The following is a 13,750-nucleotide window of genomic DNA, read 5'->3' as shown; positions in this document are numbered from 1 at the left end:
CAAAAGGGGGTGAGTTCAAAGGCTCATTCCCAGTTTGCGCGCTGCATTGCAGCCTCGAAATCTGTGTTGACGGGGAAGTTGGGATACCGCTGCCGAACTAGAGGTCTGGAGTCAGCTGAAGATCTAGCATTGTAATGGAAAAAGGACCTACCGGATGGATAAGGAGCTGCGCGCGCAGTACCAGCGATCAAGGCTTTTGCCCGCCTAGACTGCACATTCTGTGCCAAGTCGTGACCCTGGTGTTGCTCTTGAGCAAAGCCTACTGTTGGATGATATGCGGCATCGAGCTGCCCCCACATGCCGTGCGGCGCAGCCAGAGCATAGCAATGCTCTAGACACTCCTGGCATCGAGTAACGATGTGGCCGTGCGGAAAGCAGTGTGTACAGCCGATCTGACTCGTATTCATCATCCTGCTCGCCATCGTCTGAGGCGTAAACTCAAGCTGATGCAAGCGACCGTGCTCACACCGAGGGGCGAGCAGACGGTAAGGAATCTCCGAGAAACCGACGGTAGTCTGGTATCCGGGAGGGTAGAAAGAGGACGTCATTCCTGGAGCAGGAAGTAAGCCACCAGGACGGCTGATACGCTCGTTGATGTCTTCAACTGACGTATCGACTAGAACAAAGATGTTCTTGGTGGTCGTCTTATGCAGCTCACAGTTCTGTACGATCTCCTGGGAACGAGGCGGAGTCGCATGCTCGGGATAATCCGGGAACTGAACCAGGTCAGCCATGGCGTCATGGAGCTCGCTACCGTCGAGGACTTCGATCGGGAAGGAAGATTCAAAGCCTTTCATCTCCTTGTAGTTGTGCTCCTTTTCGTCGCGGTAGCTAACGAGCGTTGACATCGCGGCCTGTCCGCATGGACACTCGTGGAAAGCATTTGGATCAAGTAGGTCGCCTTCGTCAATGTCTTCCATCCAGTCGGGAATCCGCTCGTAGCTTTCGATCAAGGCGTGCTCTGGCTTGCCCTTTGTGGCTTCACGAATGAATGAGGGTTTGAAGTCGATGCTCCAGTTGCGGATGTTGTAGTCCGAGATACCTTCGTTCATCGCCATCTCTTCATATTCTGTGAGATATGGTCGGCAAGGGTGATCTAGCCCCACGTAATGACGTACATCGATGTGACATGCAGGGGTGAATTTCCTCCGATTCCCCTCGATGATGGTCTTGATGTCTTGCAACGTCTTGATGGGCGAACCGGGCGCGACGATAGTACCAGGACAGATGAGAAGCCATTGCAATTCGAGCTCCTGGAGGAGTGCATTTTCGCCATTCTGTGACCGCGTCTTGATAAGCGTATCCAAAGACTGAGCTCCAATCGCTGCTTTCAGGTCTTCCGGAAGATGTGATTTCAAGGCGTGTAGAAGGAAGGCGATGTCCTGCGCATCTGCTTCGGTGGGTCGTCCAAGCCAGCCGTCCACATCCTCGTATGTCTGACCATCACCATCAATGAAGATAGGCTCAAGATGATTGGCCCTGCGTTGGTTGTAAAGACGGCCACCCGGCGCCCACTGGTCAGTGTCGTTGAAGACAAGGTTGCCATGCTGACGCTGAAGTGCTGCTATCTGGTCACTGCTGGAGCAAGCAGCTTCGACAGCGTCTTCGTCTCCAACGATTTCGCACTGGAATTCGGTAGTATGCGACATCCCCGTAGGACCTTGAGCACTTGGTGCGACGGACGTAGTGAGAGACAGATTATCTTCGTTCCCAAGAGACGACATCCACTGGTCGCTGCCTGCAGACATATCCCGAAAGCTGGCTAACCACTCTGGCACTTTCGACTCTTCATGAGCGGTCTGTCGGTCGAGCATCATTGCCTCAATTAAGGGCACAATGTCTCCAGTAGTACAAACACCGCAAGACGCGTCGTCGTCATCGTCGTCGTCGTCGTCTATGATCGGCAACGGCTGAGCTGACAGCTGTTGCTGCTCAAGCATCTGGAACCCACCGAACGCTAACCATACCAGGCTGGCAAAGGGAACGAGAGTGAATATGCTCTCAGTGGCAGATCGTACTAGCCAGAGTGTAAAGAACGCGTAGATCATGAGGACAGCGAACTTCTCAGCGAGTGATGGTTGGCCAGTGGTGAAGCCTCTAGTAGAGGCGCGAACGGTGTTCGAGCATCCATCGACCTTGGCCCGCTGTTGGAGCCACTGAGGGCCCTCGGTGGTGGAATGTTCGGCGTAGACCTCCAACCCAAATAACTCAGGCTGTAAGGTATGGGGGCCGTGTGACTGGAAGTCGTTGGAAGCTCGCACTTGGGACGAATCGGAAGCAGCGAATGAGCGGCGCGACATAGTCGGCGCCCGCGTGCTTGGGGCGGCGGATGTGTACGTAGTTGCGGACCAGTACGACATTGAGGTTTGAATAGCCTGTCTTGCATATGGTACACGCTCACTGGGAAGAGTCAGGGGATATATCTTGTAGTTGGAGAAGGCAATCACTGACCTTGGATGCGCAGATGATGCGCGACCATCGCTTGTGACCATAGCATCGGGCCCCATAGCGACTGCTGGTACGTTTTCGGCGTAGAAGCGGGCTCCGTATACCATACAGACAGCCTGTATGTCGATAGTGGTGATGGAACCGGCGCGCGCGTTAGCTGTGCAAAGCTGCAGTTACTGGTGGAGTAAATGCGAGCTTGCGAGAAGTGGTGGTGGCCCAGCGCTCGGAGGCTGAAAGTACCCCTGGGTTAAGTAGAGGGTAGTGTCAGCTGTAGCACTGACTACACTAGCTCCACGCTAGTTGCACCTGCGAGTGAATGCACGTGAATGGGCTTGTGCGACCGTCACGTACGGGCTTGGCGAAGCTTCTCACACTTGCGATTCCTCCTCTTAATGACGCAAAGTATATATCGCGAAGACCCTGGAAAGTTGTAGTGTAGCCGATATAGCTAGATGCTGAACCCAGAGTGGTACTTCTCAGCTATATATGTACAGCAACGTGCTCAGGGAGGTGTTTGTTGCTTGTACGACTTGTACTCAACGACATTGGCCAAACACCTAGCATCTGGGCGAAATGGGAATCAGCACAAGAGCCCAGAAGCTTCGATCAGATCAGTATGCTACTCTTCCACGAAGCACTGGCTTAGTCCGGATGGTTGGCCGACAAAAGAAAGAACGTGACTGTATGAGCAGCACGCATGATAGGAAGAACTGCCCGCGCAGAGAATAGGTCATGGTTCTAATAGACATGGCGGGAACAGAGACATCTTGTCATGATCGAAAGCATAGAGAAGGGAGATAGGTGAGCGGGACAGCATCTTCTTCACCAGGACCGAGGTTCCGGTAGGTAGCGATTGAGGATGAGAAAGTGACGCTCACGCGCACAATCGCGAGAACAGTCAAATAATTACAAAGACATAAGAATGAGGGCATTACAAGAGTCGAATTACTCTCTATTAATAGTAGGTAGGTCATGGGGTATCGTAACAAAGTGGTGTTAAAGTGTGTGGCCTGAACAAAAGAAAAGTCTCGGATCTACCTCGACACACGCGGATTTTCGTCTACCAGCATCTCGGTGCTGTTCTCCCTTTGTGTTTCCTTGCGGGATATATCGTCCGCCCAGGTGGCCTGAGAAGCGGGTGTTCTCCAACCGCTCAGCCTCCTCCCATCGGCACCATCCACCTCTACGTGAATGTCCGTAACGACTTGGATGTCTCTCGCGTCCTCGCTCGAGCCATTTGAGCGCTTGGTTACGTCTAGAACGTAGTCGTCTTTGGTGCGCAGGGCCTTACTGCCACCCCTGCTACCGTAGGTACGAGCGCCTTGTGGGCGAGAGTGGGAATATGCGCTGCGGTGTCTTGACGGGAACGCCCTTGGAAGCCAATGTGTGATCAAAGGCCTGAGCAACGGCAGGCAGGCGCAAATAATGCCGACGTTGGTCTCAACGGAGCTCCATGTCGCCGCAGGCGGGTTGTCGTAACTAGGATCAGCCGAGTTCGAGATCGCGACGAGAGATTGTAGACGGAGAATTGAGACTAGGCAGACACTGCAGGATCGCGCGTTAGTGTGACTTCTTTGTAACAGTTGATGGTAGGGGTATGCCCGCTGAGTAACTCATCACGAGAAGAGCCGGTGGTACAGTGATGCACCGTGCGATAATCGAGTGAGCTTCGTGTTACACCTTGTAACAGACATCAGGCGCTCACGGAACGGCCCGAATAGACAAAACAAGGAATACCAGGGAGGAATACTCACAATCCGCCAACAGCGAAGATGGAGATAAGTCCAATCTTCTGCCTCTTGCCAAGGTTTAACTTCTGGATGACCGGAATAGGGAGAAGGATGATCGCGAAATCGGTAAGGATGTTGATGGCGGCGTTCGTGAACCAGACGGCGAATTGGTTAAGACAAGTAGACTTCTCGTGAGTCCAGAAAGCTCGTACAGGTGTGCAGGTAAAGATACTGGAGAAGACTGTCCAGATGGTGTAGGCGACGACAACGGCCATCGTAAGCCAGTTCGCGATCTGGAACTTCTTGGTCGGGAAGATGCGTCGATATTGGAGGAGCATTGATCCTTTGGTCAAACCGAGTGACAGGTAGTATACGATGAGACTGGACCAGAATGTCTGTCGCTTTATGTTAGCAGTGCCCTGAAGTACACGTTGAGAGCGTCGCACCCTCAAGAACTTGACCATGTGATCGTCTGGGATTGTTTTAATGTGTCTGCCCATACCATATTCGGCCTCTGCATCTTGTCAGTGTCTATAAGATAGCGTAGTCAGGTATACACTAACGGATACCAATGGCGATTGTCAGGCCAATGGAGCAGAGCTGGCAGAAGGTTAGCATGAGCATACACAGCATGACGTAGTAATGAACTTACCATTGCGAGAGCGATGCCGGCATCTTCGATACCCACGCAGCGAATTATAAAGAAGCGCGTGTACAGTCGAAGGACGACGGTGATGAGAGCCAGACCAGTGAAGACAGAAGAGATCTCGACCGCTTGCCTGCCCCTCGGGTTATCAGATAATGATCCAGCCATGATGTGATAGCGTAGGTCTCAAGACGACCAGATAAGGTGAATAAGGCTGCTTTTGTGGGAAACATGGAGTATTTCACAGTTGCCCAGATCCCTGAACGAGATGGGTGGTATGGGCTTCGTCGGTGGCTTTACCTTTAACCACACTTATGCACGTACCCACCTTCCGTACGCCCACCGAACAGTGACATTCGCCAATTACTCCGCGGGTGCCAGGGTCTGCAGCCCTGTCAGGAAACCTTCGGCATGGCCACGAGTCGAAAACGCGAGAGCAACGAAGTGTGTGAGATCGGTCTCAACACGTCCCGTGCGACGTTCCGGTTTTCCCGGGATCTACAGAACGCAGAGAACCCAGTCCCTGCACAATGGTGAGCTGTTCGGCTGTCACGAAAAGTTGGAGAAGTAGCTCCAACTTCAAGCGGCACGCGTGCGCAAAAGTTGTGTATGGTTCGACCTTGAGCAGTTCGTGTTCATTCGTTTTGTGATGGCGGCTATGGTGTCACCAACCATGTTTGCCGGATGTAGTGTTTCAGCCCGATGCATAGGGCTCCTTCGGCCGCCAGCATCCTGGGAAGTGAGATCGTGATATTACACACGGGCTAAGGAGTCGTGGATGCGATTCCATCTCGAGCGTCGTACCGAACCAGAGCGGTAAAGGATGCAACTGAGGACTCGGGAAGATCAGTCGAAAAAGCGGAGTGTACACACACATGCAGGAACGTGGCACGGCTTGCGTGATGTCGTACAGGAGACGGTAAACTCTCATTCGCGGATTTTGTAAGCGAAGACTAAAAACTTTGTGTAGGCAAAACTATAAATTTTGTTAAATACACAAACATTTCTAGCTTAAACGCTTTCTCTAATAAGTAAATTTACAAAAAAATAGGCTCTCTACCTACTTATAAGTTATAAAAGGCTTAACTAATAGTTTTAGGCTTTTTAGCTTAAAGATAAGCTATAAATAAAAAAATTATTAAATTACTAAAAGACACCTCTATAATAAAAACTATAAAACTCTATAAGCTCTTTTAAGTCTAAAAATATAACTAAGGCTATAGAATTTAGTTATAGTAGTAAGAGAAGAGTTTATAAACACACTTTATATTAAAATACTACTATTTTAATCTTTACTTCTTTCTTTTACACTCTATTACCTAAAACCTTAGATTAGTACTTTATCTTATTATACTACTTTTACTAACTCTAAAAATTTAAAATAGCTACCTTTAATAGTTACTTCTATATTAGCGTATACTCTACTTCTCTAAACTATACTTATAGACTTATTATCTTATTAAGAAATAGTATTAAAACTATAGATCTATACTTATAGAATAAGCTTTTTCTACTACGCCTTTTTTATACTTTTAAGCTAATTAGAAATAAGTATAAAGCTATTATACTTACTAGTTTAAGAAACCTTAATTATAAAAGTAGAATAAGTTAATATAAAATTATATAAACGTAAACTTCTACTAAGTAATCTAAGTAGAGCTATTACTTATAAGAAGTTTCTCTAAGTTTTTACGCTAGTAGAGCCTACGCTTATATAGGCTAGCGTAGTCTAGAAAAATCTAAAGAGATCTAGAGTAGTCTATAACTAAGTAGTTATAATAAAGTTTTTCTTCTTTCTAAAAGTACGTTCTATATAAGATAAAGAATTAAAAAAATTTAGAAGATTATATAAGCGCTAAGCCTAGGCTAAAATATAGCCTATATATTAATATTAGAGAATCTCTTTTTAGGCTACCTACCTAGACTCTTTACTTCTACCTATTATTTAGTAAGTATTTCTAAAATCTCTATATATTAGAATTAGTCTAGACTACTCTAAATTAGAGTAGATCTAGGCTAGCCTAGTATAGTCTAGCCTTACCTTTTCTCTTCTTTTACTAATAAGTATAGAAGCTTATTAACTAACACTATTAACTATAATCTAGTGTAATCTTACGCTATCTATCTCTATCTTCTACTACTTAGAGTATTCTAGTAATAACTAGCTATCTTTAATTCTAATTTAGTTCTATCTATACTAATCTAGTTGTAATATAGGCACTTAGAGCCTAGCAACTAAGAGACGTAACTACTAAGGCTAGATATAACCTAAATAGTTATATACGCTATAGTAATATCTTATATACTACTATTAAGAATAACTAGTAGACTAATCTAGTACTCTACTACTATTTACTAGACAAAAACTATAAGATATAGGTTAGTACTTCTTTCTAGAGCTATCTATACTAATCTATACTAATCTAGACTCTATAAAGTAAGACTACTATAATAGCGTTTTATACTATTAGTAAGAAGAAAGCTCTAACTTTTCTTTACTATATTCTTTATAACTTATCTAGTTAAGATTATTTTTAAGTAAGTAATACTATTCTAGTATAATCTAGGCTAATCTAGACTAATTTAGCTACCTAAGTATACTATCTCTAGTATTATTATAATATAGGTAAAGATTTATAGAATATACTCTTAGACGCTCTTAAACGCTCTAGTCTATAATATCTTAAACGCTTTTACTATAGATAAGTTATCTCTAAAGTAGAATATTAAAGCCTAGACTACTACTTTTACTATATAAGTAATCTAGAGTTATTTATACTAATCTATACTAATCTAGGTAGAAATACTATCTAATACGTTAATAATAAGAATACGCCTTTATACTCTAGTAAGTATATCTAGTTTAATACTAAAGTTTTTAGAGTTACCTAGAAGGCTAAGTCTTATAGTAATACTAATAAAGCTTCTAAAACTTCTAGTAAGCGCGTAAGTATACTCTTTTTTTATTTTAATCTAAACCTATTTAACCTAGTCTAGAAGAAGAAGAACGTAGATTCTTTTAAAAAGAAAGTTCTAGCTCTAGAGGCTAAGGTTAAAAGTCTTATTAACTTACTATTCTTAATTAAGAGTAAGCTATTTAAGGCTACTAGAGATAGCTTCTAGACTAATTACTTTACTCTACTCTAAGTTAACCTAGCGTAGCTTAGGTTTATCTAGAGCTATCTCTAAGTTAATTTAAGTAGTCTTATTTTAGTTAGCGTTTTTTAGTTATAGAGTTTAGCGTCTAAGATACTCTAGTATAAATTAGTCTAGGTTAGGCTCTCTAGAGTTCTTTCTAGTTCTAATCTACTTATTATTATTCTTTATATAGTAATTAGTTACTATCTAATCTAAATAGATCTAGATTAGTATAGATTAGCTTTAGCTCTAGAAATATAATTATTAATTTCTTTATACTTATAATTAAGATTTAAGTAATTTTAGAGTCTATTATACTTAAAAAATTTATTAATTTATTTAATCTAATATATTCTCTAGCCTACTCTATTAGAATATTAGACTAGGCTAATCTAGACCTATCTAGCTCTTTCTAAACCTACTCTAGCGTAATTATCTTTAGTTAGAGTACTCTTAGAACTTCTTAAACACTCTTATAGCGCTAAGAGAGATCTTCTCTAAAAGTAGCTATTAATTATTAGAGTCTAGGTAGCCTATCTACTTAACTAAGTATATCTAAGAGTCTCTTACTCTTTACTTCTTAAGTATTCTATCTATCTTATATATATTATTACCTACTTATAAAGTAATATAATAAAGTAGATCTTAGTCTCTCTAGACTAGACTAGTATTAAAAGTGTTCTCTAGTAGACTAATATAAAAGACTAGATAGATTCTACTATCTTCTAAAAGGTCTAGTTAGTAGGCTTACTTACTAATCTATTCTATTACTTAGAGTAGGCTCTAGTACTTATAGTTTAGTTTCTTTTTAGGCCTAGTTATGTAGATATTACACATATCTAGTATAACTTAATTACTAACCTTAAACTTCTTAAGCTTATAACTTTTATTATACGCTTTCTATTAGTACTTTTAGACTCTTACTAGATTTTATTATACTATTTTATATACTTTCTTATATAGTTTCTAGTCTTAAAGTGTACGCTTAGATAGTCTAGTTAGATCTAGGCTAGTTAACTCTAGTATAGATAGAATTATATAGCTATACACTAGCTTAAATAGAGTAACGCTAGTTAAGCTATATTTAAAGTTATTATACGTAAACTTAGCGTTAGCTAGTAGAATTATCTAGTTATCTTACTTATAGTTTATATAGGCTCTAAGATATTACTCTAGAACCTAATTTATGCGCTCTATCTAGCTATTAGTTTAGAAGTAAAAGGCTATTAATAGTAGTTATCTAGTCTCTAAGTATTAAGTAAAGATACTCTAGTATACTAATATAAATAGTACCTCTCTATTAGTAACTACTAACTTTAGTAAGCTATAGAGGCGTATAATCTTCTAATAAAAGGTTTTAGCTAGTTCTAGCGTATTTAGATTACCTCTAAATAGTATAAAGTATACTATTTTAGAGAAGTAGTATATAACTATAAGTATACTATTATACTCTTACTCTTCTAGAGTACTTAGAGGTAACTTAGTAATAAAGTCTATTATAATATTCTTCTAAATATTAGCTAGTATAGATAGTAACTATAGTTCTCTATATCTAGTATATCTAGTAGATTTTATTCTTGCGTAGATTATATAGAACTAATAGTAGTTCTTAACTATTTATTAGACCTCTAACTACTAGAATTCTCTTAATATAAGATCTAGAGTTTAGATAAACCTAAAGTAATCTACTAAGAAGTTATTATAGTAAGCTTATAAGACTTTAACATAGACTACTTCTAGAATATAAAGTCTTCTCTTATAAAGAAGTATATTATCTAATTCTATACTTTATTAGTCTACCTAATATAGTTAAGTATTATTTAGTATTAATAGTGCTTCTCTAGTAAGGTCTACGTACTTATTACTAAGTATATCTTCTCTAATAGCGTTGCGTATAGAGTATAGTAGCTTAGTCTAGTTAGTAAGTAATATTAGTTAGCTTAAAGCAATAGCTCTAGTTATATCTATAACTACTTTAATTTAAAGTTCTCTTACCTTTTCTAAAGTAACTGCGCGCTCTTTAGAGCTATCTACGTTAGTTAACTATAGCTTATACTAAAGCTCTACTAGTAACTTTTTATTACTACTAGCTAAACTTACTATATCTTTATCTAACTTATAATCTAGGCGTCTAGATAGTCTATTAGTAGAGTTAGTTTACCTAAAGTAGTAGACTATAGTAAAGTAGAAGGCTACTAGCTATTCTACCTATCTAGTCTATCTACGTAATAGTACTTTAGTAGATATAAACTTTTATAAGTTATAGTAGTCTATATAAAGAGTAATATTATAGACTATACTTTTAAGGTAATACCTCTAGTATTTAAAAGCCTCTACTACTATAAGAAGTTCTCTATTATACGTATTATAATTACGCTTAGTAGAGGTTATTTTACGTAAATAGTATATAATTAGATACTATAAGTTCTTACTATTAGGTTCTAGTCTAGACTAGTTTAGAATTCTAGAGATTATAAAGTCTAAAGCGTTAGTTTCTACTCTATAAAGTAGGCTAGAGTTAAAGTAGACTAAAATAGAGCTTATAGTAAATCTTTCTTTAAGAATCTTAAAGGCTTTAATAGCGTTAGGTTCTAGCTTAATTAGACGTAATTTTTCTTATTATTACTAGTAGCTGCTTTTACTTACCTTAGGTAGCCTTTAGATAATCTAGTAAAAAGAAGTAGCTATTCTAGAGAACTCTTCTATAAAGCGCTAGTAGTAGTTAGTAAAGCTTAGAAAGATCTAGACATCTCTAACTAAGATAGGTATAGACTAGAATTAAATAGTATTAATATAATTAGTCTCTATCTCTACTTCTTATAAAGTAACTATAAAACCTAAGTAGCTTACTTTCTAAGTATAGAAGTTATACTTAGAGAGTTTAGCGTATAGTCTATACTAAATAAGTCTAGATAATACTTCTTAGACTTAGCTAACGTATTTCTTTTTATTCTAGAAGTAGATAAGAATATTATTAAGGTATATAATATAGTAGATATCTAGTAGATCTAATAGAATTAAGTTAATATAATTCTAGAATACTACTAGAGTATTAGTAAGGCTAAATAGTATTACTATATATTTAAAATAGCTATACTTAGTGCAGAAAGCTATCTTCTACTTATCTCTCTTCTTAATATAGATATAATAGTAAGTATTCTATAGATCTAGTTTAGTGTAGATTAATATAGATCTAAGTTAATTAAAAGACTTTTCTATAAGTAGTAGTAAGTAGTAGTTCTTTATAGTAATTATATTAAAGCTATAGTAATTTATATATAACTAGAGAAAGCTATTCTTCTTCTTTACAAATAGAATTAGTACTTCTACCTTAGAGGTAGAGCGCCTAATCTATCTCTTAGCTAGATTCTTATTAATATATTTACGTAGTATCTTAGCTTTTATTACTAATAAGCTATAGAGTAGTCTATAAAGTAGATTCTTTCTCTTCTCTAAGTTAATTACTATCTTATATAGTCTATATTTAGCTAGAATAGTAGCGTCTTCTTTAGAAAAGGCTCTTACTTAGAAGCTATAGTACTAATAAAGTAAAGTACTATTATCTAGGCCTATCTAGTCTACTACTAGTAGAAAGCTATTATTATTCTTATTAAGAAGTGTAGCTATAAATTATTTAGAGGTCTCTAGAGTAATCTTATAGTATCTAGCCTACTTTATAAATCTTATAGATTTTAAGATAAAGTTTAAAGTAAGTTACTATTACTCTAGCTATAGTATACCTAGAATTATATTAAATTCTTTAAAGTCTTCTAGATAAAACTCTCTCTACTCTTCTTAGGTAGTATTATAGCTATTAGTTATAGTATACTTTATATCTACCTAGCCTAATACAGCTAGCTCTTAGCTATTAAAACTATAGAACTAAGTTATACTATCTTAGTATAGTACGTATTTAGCTTTACTAGCTATAGCTTAACTAATAAAGTTAGTCTTAGCGCTACTATTAAGAAGCGCTTAAATATAAATAAGTCTAGACTTAGCTAAAATAGTGTCTTCTATAGTAATTAGAGATAAGCCTACTATCTCTAACTTAGTCTTACGCTTACTACTTATAGTAGTAATAAAACTCTTAGAGTATATAATAAGTCTCTTAAACTATAGAGTTAAGTAGCCTAAAAGTACACTTTTCTCTTCTAAGTACTAGTAGAGTTAGAATACTTTCTCTTATAGTACCTTTTATAGTAGTAGTTATAGTATTTAACCTAACTAATATCTTTTATACTTATTTAGACTACTAAAGTAGTTATAAGTTCTCTTTTAAGTAGTGCGCGTAGTTTTACCTCTTAGCTAAGTAGACTACGCTAGTTAGCGTTATACTATATCTACTTAAAGAGTAACTAGTCTTTTCTAGTATTATCTATATCTATTTAGACTTATCTAATCTAAAGTGTAGATTCTAGAGCTTTATACTACTAGTTAGCCTTAGCTTCTAGTACTATAAAGCTATACTACTTCTACTTAATATTATTTAGTTATTTACGTATCTTTAAGTTAAGAGTAGAGTAAAAGTTATAGATATAATTCTTATTAGTATTATTAAGAGTAGCTTAGGTATTAAGCTTTTTCTATTATATCTTAAGGTAGTTATATTATAGATTAAACTTGCGACCTCTATCTAATTAGGTCTAGCTCTAATTAAGCAAGAAATATTAAAAGTTCTACTATATAGGTAGATCTACCTGTACGTAATATCTTATATAATAGAGGTATATACCTAATAATTATAGTATATAGATACCTTTACACTATATTACGTTAACCTATATCTCTAGAATACTTTGTATTAGGCTTAGTTATTAGAAGCACGTCTACACGTAATAACTAGTTGTTACTACTACTACTAATTAAGTAGTTACTCTAGAAGCTTACTATATTAGATAGAATATCTAAAATTATTATTACTAACGCTTATAATAGCTATAAGCGCTACGCCTACGCGTAATAGTTAAGTAAGTTAGTAAGTAACTTATTAGAGTATTCTATAACGTATTCTATTATAATAATAAAAATTATATAAGTATTGCGCTAAAAGTTTATAGTTAGAGAAACGCTACGCTTATTAAGTAGATAAGCTTATAAGAGTAATTACTAACACTAGTTAAGAATAGGTCTACCTAATAAAATAGATAAGTAGGTAAAGAGTAAAGGCTAGCTTTATAATAAGCGTAACTCTATAGTAAGCTCTATAACTAACGTAATAAAGACTATTATAATAGTAATATTCTAGAACACCTAAGGTACCTATACTTCTAGCACTACCTTTAGCAACACTATCTAAGAATAATTCTTAATAGGTCTACTACTGCTTTCTCTATTTATATAAGCGCGTATCTTCTAGTAATAGAAGAGCTTACTTCTAGTAGTCTATTCTTCTAAGCCTCTAGTACTAGATAGCAATAGCTAAGAGCCTATAACTACTACTAAATAAGACCTAGTTACTATTAAAATTAGTAACGCCCTTCTAGAATATCTATAAGATACTAACTACATATATCTCTACTAGACTACTTCTAACTCTAACTAGTATAAGTTCTAAGAAGATTCTAAGCCTAATACTAACACTAGTACTTTCTTCTATTCTATTAGCATAGGCTAATATTACACTAAGAGTAATATTATCTATAATAATAAAGTTAATATTACTATTACTAACGCTAAGAACCTCTAAAAAAACGTTACACAACAACCTAACTTCTAGTAGATATTTCTTATTATAATACTTATTAATCTCTATAACTACTCTAACACTATCTATATTTATCTACTC

The 13,750-nt window shown here is 37.5% G+C and overlaps 2 protein-coding genes across 2 annotated transcripts; both read right to left on the bottom strand.

Annotated features, from left to right (window-relative positions):
- Window positions 1–23: 23 nt before the first annotated feature.
- On the bottom strand, window positions 24–3,012 carry J4E84_006924 (uncharacterized protein; the record flags this gene model as incomplete). Its single annotated transcript, XM_049389511.1, has 2 exons — window positions 24–2,605; window positions 3,006–3,012. The coding sequence occupies 2 exons, from the start codon at window positions 3,010–3,012 to the stop codon at window positions 24–26; spliced, it is 2,589 nt and encodes an 862-aa protein (XP_049242704.1).
- A 470-nt stretch (window positions 3,013–3,482) lies between these two features.
- J4E84_006923 (uncharacterized protein) lies at window positions 3,483–4,992 on the bottom strand (the record flags this gene model as incomplete). Its single annotated transcript, XM_049389510.1, has 4 exons — window positions 3,483–3,747; window positions 4,203–4,692; window positions 4,742–4,778; window positions 4,831–4,992. 4 exons carry the CDS (start codon window positions 4,990–4,992, stop codon window positions 3,483–3,485), a joined length of 954 nt encoding a protein of 317 aa, XP_049242703.1.
- Between the last annotated feature and the right edge of the window lie 8,758 nt (window positions 4,993–13,750).

This window comes from Alternaria hordeiaustralica, assembly GCF_023758085.1.
Source record: "Alternaria hordeiaustralica strain BMP 2776 chromosome Unknown scaffold_14, whole genome shotgun sequence".
Lineage (NCBI taxonomy): Eukaryota > Fungi > Ascomycota > Dothideomycetes > Pleosporales > Pleosporaceae > Alternaria > Alternaria hordeiaustralica.
Note: the sequence above shows the minus strand (reverse complement) of the source record. Positions and strands in the feature narration are given on the sequence as shown.